Source organism: Otolemur garnettii, unplaced genomic scaffold (assembly GCF_000181295.1).
Source record: "Otolemur garnettii isolate 467f Iridium unplaced genomic scaffold, OtoGar3 scaffold00133, whole genome shotgun sequence".
Taxonomy (NCBI): domain Eukaryota; kingdom Metazoa; phylum Chordata; class Mammalia; order Primates; family Galagidae; genus Otolemur; species Otolemur garnettii.
This window is the reverse complement of record NW_003852528.1, coordinates 2,306,240-2,312,079: the sequence shown is the minus strand read 5'-3', so window position 1 is coordinate 2,312,079 and position 5,840 is coordinate 2,306,240. Positions and strand designations below refer to the sequence as shown.

Here is a 5,840-nt window from a genome sequence, read left to right as displayed (position 1 = left end):
GGGTCCGGGCTGGGGATTCGAACCCGCCACCCTAGGTGTACGTGGCTGGCGCCCCAGCAGGTTGAGCTATAGGCGCCGAGCCGCTGTATCCACTTTAAAAAGCGCCCCTTTTGTGAAGCCCCCTGCAGAGACGGGTAAGTAAAACAGATGGTATGTTTAATTTTGACACGTAACATAACGTCTCCAAAAATAGTGCACAAAGAAACGGAATATGTGAAAGGATTTTAAATGTTGTCATGGCTCTTCCATGACAAGGCTTTGGGACCAGCTGTGAGCATCTCCACCAAAGGCAGACGTACAACAGGACGGGGCAGGGCTGGGGATGCCTCGGCCACAGGCAGCCCCAGGTGCTGAGCCCACACCAGACTGGACCCTGGGCAAGCCACTGGACTCTGGAGAGGGTCACAGTGCCACATGCCCTGCAGCCTACTAGCTTCATCACTCTCATTTTCTGAGCACTTAAGGTCCATGTGAGAACTTTATAACAACAGGTTTACATCACATGCATATCAATTTTTCATAATCACAACTGAATGTATAAAGATACATCTTTTAAAACCTACTGGAAATAGTCTCTTCTTTTTTTTTTCAGTTTCTGGTGGGGGCCGGGTTTGAACCCGCCAATTCCAGTATATGGGGTAGGCACCCTACATAGGTGCCACGTAATAGTCTCTTCTAAAAAATTTCTGTGAAAGTTTAGTTTATGGCAACTTTCCCTTTCAAAAAACAAATGCTTATAGGAGTACTCATTTTATCATTTTATTTCATTTCAGATGGAGTCTGACTGCATTGCCCAAGGCCACAGTGCTATGGCCTCAGCTTCGCTCACAGTAACTTCAAATTCCTGGGTTCAAGCGATCCTCCTACCTCAGCCTCTCAAGTAGCTGCAACTGTGTGTGCCTACCACACCTGGCTAATTTTTCTATTTTTAGTAGAGATGGGGTCTCACTCTCGCTTAGGCTGGTCTCCAACTCCTGAGCCCAAGTGATCCTCCTGCCTCAGCATCCCAGACTGCTGGGGTTACAGGCGTGAGCCGCTGCACCCAGCCACAGTCAGTATTGTATTGATTCCAAACTTCTGACGCCATGTCTAAATGAGTTTGCTACTTTGGTTGATGTAAATATGACACCTGGGGAGGTTTAAAATACTAGGATTTCCACACCACCAGCTGCTTGTCCATCTTTCTGGAGACAGAACATAGTACGAGGGGACCTGCCCACATGCACAGGGAGACCCCATCGGGGGACAGGTCTAGAAGAAACATTTCCTCCTGGTGTCCCCAGCTCCCAGCCAGGCAACTCCAGACCCAGATGGGAAATGGGGTCACCGGAGCAATGTCATTGCAAGAGCCCTCTCAAAACAAAAATTGACAACAGCAAACATTGCTCCCCCATTGTAAGGGTAATTTTCTTCCACATTTAACTGATGATAGTCTACCATTAGGTGGAAACTTCTGGTTTTAAATCCAATAGTTATTTACATGATCCTGACTGACTTATCTTTGAACTCTAGTGTTTATAATTCGAGACCCAGTTATCCACCCACTCCCTGCCCCTTCATCAACATAAATCATGAGTTTTCTTGTTCATCACTCATGTCTTCTCTGAATACGCTCAGGACATTGCTAATGCCCATTTCAGAGACGTGGCAGGGTTCCCCGTGGGACTGTGAGGCTTGTGTGACACTTCAGTGTTGGCTTCCCCAGGCAGATGTGTGGTTCCAGCCTGGTTCTCAAACCTCCTCATTCCGATTCCCTCCCAGCACCTTCGTCTCTCCTTCACAGCCCTGCTGCCGAGGTTCACGCTGCATGTGTGGTCATCCGAGAGGCACCTGTCTGCCCAGGAGGGCGGGGACGGGTCTGTGCTTGTTCACACAGCAGCCCCCTGCCCAGAACATGGTAAGTGCTCAGTAAACCTGGGCTGAATGTGAACCATGACTTCCTGAGGGAGAGGGCCCTGTTTGTGTTGGAGAGGAAGGAGGTGTGAGTCCTCTTCAGGATGGGGAGAACAGGAGCGAGGTGGACAGCACTACACATCCCTGTCTTCACTCACACTGGGCCTGGACGCACAGTCCTGAAGTGTCAGGCCAAGGAGTGTTTCCTAGGAGCCACCAGGCTGACAACAATTGTGTCATCCCTGGATAACCCCAGCCTAGGACAAACAAATCAACCATGCCTCTTTGCTTGTTTGTTTTTTAAGAGTGTCATAACCCTTTATTCCAGAGTCTCTGATAGTTTATGTGCCTGGCTAGATGTCTCCAGCTGTGACATTGAACCTGGGTTGTGTAACTCTCTTCCCTCTGAGGAAGGACAGACCGAGGGTTCATTCCCCTTTGCCATGAAAACTGCCCTGGACACTGCCCGAAACCTATTGCTCCTCCCTCCTGGGTGGAAGGAGTATAAGAAGTACCGAGCCAGACTGTAAAAAGGAAAGTGATGTGACAAGGAGCGGTCGAACATCTTACTACTCTGACTCGGTCAGTTCTAAGGAGACTTTCAATCAGGAGCAGTAAGCGCCTGGAGTTCGTGTGGTTGGTTTTAGCCACACACCTGACTCGGTTCCTCTCCTTTGTTGCTGCTGGTCTTTAGGCGGCCCATGAGGCCAGGTGGGCACAGGCAGCTGTGTGACGAGCCTGGGCTCTGCAGTTTATGGAGGGGACAGCCTTTGTTTCTGTAAAGAAGCAGGGTCCCTGTTTTAACGCCCACTCATCTTGAACTAGCTCTGTTTGCTCACTGACTATGGTGGGATGGTAGAGAGACATTTCTCCAGCACAGGAAAAAATGCCCCAGCAGGCCTCTCATGGGTGGGTGGCACCTGGGCCTTGGCCCAGAAGTCATGGAAATAGGGTCGGAGGGGAGGGAAGGAGGCTGCTCTGCTCACTAGTGTGGCCCCGGACTTGGCGGAGATTCTACTGTTTTCTTCCCCAGGAGGAGGTGACATTTGCATTTGGTGGGAAATCTCACAGTTTTAAAAGACTGTATCTGATTTAGAACACAAACAAATCCTCCGCAGAATAAAACCAACCACCCAACCAGGGTCACCTATGCAAGTGGGACATCTCAGCTCTGCAGCCTGGTGTCTGGTTACTAAGAACATTTCCTAAGTGCTGAGGCGCCAACACCGAGTATGATGTTGAACTAAGTTAAGAGTCACACTCAAGGGCAAGGCCTGTGGCTCAGTGGGTAGGGCGCCAGTTCCATACACCGAGGGTGGCAGGATCAAACCTGGCTCCGGCCACATTGCAACAACAACAACAAAAATAGCCCGGCATTGTGGCGGACGCCTGTAGTCCCAGTTATTTGGGAGGCTGAGGCAAGAAAATCACCGAAGCCCAGGAGTTGGGGGTTGCTATGAGCTGTGTGATGCCATAGCACTCTACCGAGGGTGATAAAATGAGACTCTATCACTACAAAAAAAAAAAAAAAAAGAGTAGCACTCAAACTTCTCTGTGGCTGTGTTTTAAGGTGAGTGGACGCAAAGATCGGCCTTGCCCATCTGTGCTTTGGGTTTACCAGGGAGGATACTGCTGACCCTAGAGTGTGGCAACCCTCCCCTTGCAGCCCAAAGCCCCTTTCCCAGCCAACGTCCCCTCCTCTGTTCCCACACCATCCCCCAAGCCAAAATGTCCTGCGAAATCCTTCTTAAAAGCACACAAGTGGCAGGGTGTAGGTCTGTGAATGTGTATACTAGAAACACTCTGAGAATGTCGGGGGAAGGGCACAGACCAGGGGTGTCCTGGGACTTGCGGGCCTGTGCTTCACTGTGACAACAGGTGACAGGGCAAACGAAATGTTGGATGTGAAACCATCGCATGTTTAAATAATGAAACCCACACAGAACGCACATGGCTGTTTTCCTCCCGTTGTACAAAGCTCCCTTCCTCTTAAGATCCCCACTCTCAGCACTCTTAACAACTTCTTTTATGGTTGTTAAGAAATTTAGCAGTGTAATCCTATTAATATCATCGAATAGCAATCTTCCAAATTTGGAGCCAGTGGAAGAGGAGGAGGAAGGGAAGGAGGAGGAGAGAGGCAGGAAGAGGAGAGGATGAAGCCTGGGGCAGGGCCAGGAGGTGGACTTACCACGGGGCTGGCACGCGCAGAGCTGGCCCTGGAGGAGGCACGGGAGCTGGAGTTGAGGTGGCTGCTGCACTCCGAGGGCTGCCCACACAGCCACCACCAGGATGAGCAGTCGGAAACAAAGGAACAGGGTCAGCAAAGAAGCAAGGAGAACAGAGGCCAAAAAAGTGCTTCAGTTAGCTGTGGGTCAGCCACACGCAGGGCAGAAGGACAAGAGAGGTTAGGTAGAGAGCAAACGTCTACTCAAGTGCCATAAAGAGGAAAAATAAACCAATCACGTTATCAAAGGAACACAGAATTCTCAGAGTTAGTAGGAAGAAATAACACAAAGCATCTGTTCAACTTGGACACGCAGGTGCCCCTCGCTTAGACACTGCGCTTAGACACTGCGTGGTTGTATAACTAAGCATCTCTGAGAGCCAGGCTGCCTTCCAGCACACAACCGGACGTTGGGACCAGGTGGCTGGTGTTTTAGCAATGGGAAATTTTGCTCCTCTACCATCTTTCCAAATGGAAACAGAGTAAGATTTAGGGTTAATATAAAACTGTGTGGCTTTTGCAGCGCCAGCTGACCTTGTCCGTGGGTGCTGTGGGCAGGCACCTGTCTATCCATCTCCCTGAGCTTTCTCACTTCCAGCAGAGGAAAGCGTCAGCAGCTGAATTACCTAGAAGCTCTGCCGCCAACTTTGATTTGTATTCATATTTGCTCTGGTCTTAGATGCATTTTCATGTTATTAAAAAAAATTCTTCCTTTCTTCTTAAGCAAGGCGTGCTGTTGGAGGCAGGGTCCGGACACCCCGGGATCACAAGCACGAGCAAATCCCAAGGTTCCTGAGGAGTGCCTTGAGAGGGACCCACACAGCACCCTGCGTGCTGAAGGGAGGGGCGCTGCTCCAGCCCCTGGATGCCCCGCACTGTGCCAGGCACTGACCAATCCCTCCGTGGGCCCCAGGGGCTCTGCTGGGAGACCTGCTGGCATCATCCCTACACAAATTATAAGGAACGGGGATCTTGAGGGGATCTCAAACACCGTCTCTTAGTTTATGTGTCTCCCCACCAGGGTGCATCCTCGTTAATCAGATAAGGTCTGGCACACTGAAGAAATACTTGAGGAATGGATGACCAATCTCAACTTTAGACTATAAATAACCATCAAATGTTAAATAAGAGCATTAAACACTTTCCAGGACTGTGGTCAAGACGAGCAGAAACTCTTTCTACCTACATTCACTCCTATATTCAAAAAATATTTACTACTTACACTTTGGTGCAAGATATTTAAGATGCAGATAACAGTGGTGTGAATACTCTGTGTGTAAGACACACTGTCACATGTGGCACGTGCAAGAAATTTACCAGTATTACAGCCTCCCCTTTCAGCTTTATTATTCAAAGGAGAGGAAAATATGTCAGCACTTTAAGGCAGAAGAACTTTACCTTAGGGTTTACCGAGACAGAGAAAAACTTTATCCCATAGACAAATCCTGCTACAGTCTGGGCCCTTCACGGCCTGGTCTATGCAGAAATAAGGCAGATTGCTGATGACAGAGCTTATTTGTCAACCCAAGTTTCTCTAATCAAAAACAGCCCTCAGACCATCCAACCTGACTTGATCATGTGGGGAAGAATAATGAAGAAGTCGGTATCACTAAGGTCCACCTGCTGCCTTATGAGTAGGAGTCGTGTGCTAAGGCAGGGCCAATGTAAGTCAGACACTCTATTGTGAATCACGGCTCCATCTCTTACTGGTCACACATAGGTT

The 5,840-nt window shown here is 49.3% G+C and overlaps 1 protein-coding gene across 11 annotated transcripts in view; it reads right to left on the bottom strand.

The window, feature by feature from the left end:
* Positions 1-5,840, bottom strand: part of LRRFIP1 (LRR binding FLII interacting protein 1) — a 151,705-nt gene that overhangs the window by 33,500 nt on the left and 112,365 nt on the right. The window contains exon 11 of one of the 11 annotated variants that reach the window (XM_003798233.3): positions 4,082-4,159. The exons of the other annotated variants lie outside the window; for them this stretch is intronic. Within the exon in view, the coding sequence (XP_003798281.1) occupies positions 4,082-4,159 (78 nt within the window). The remainder of the gene's footprint in view (positions 1-4,081; positions 4,160-5,840) is intronic. 11 annotated transcript variants of the gene reach the window in all.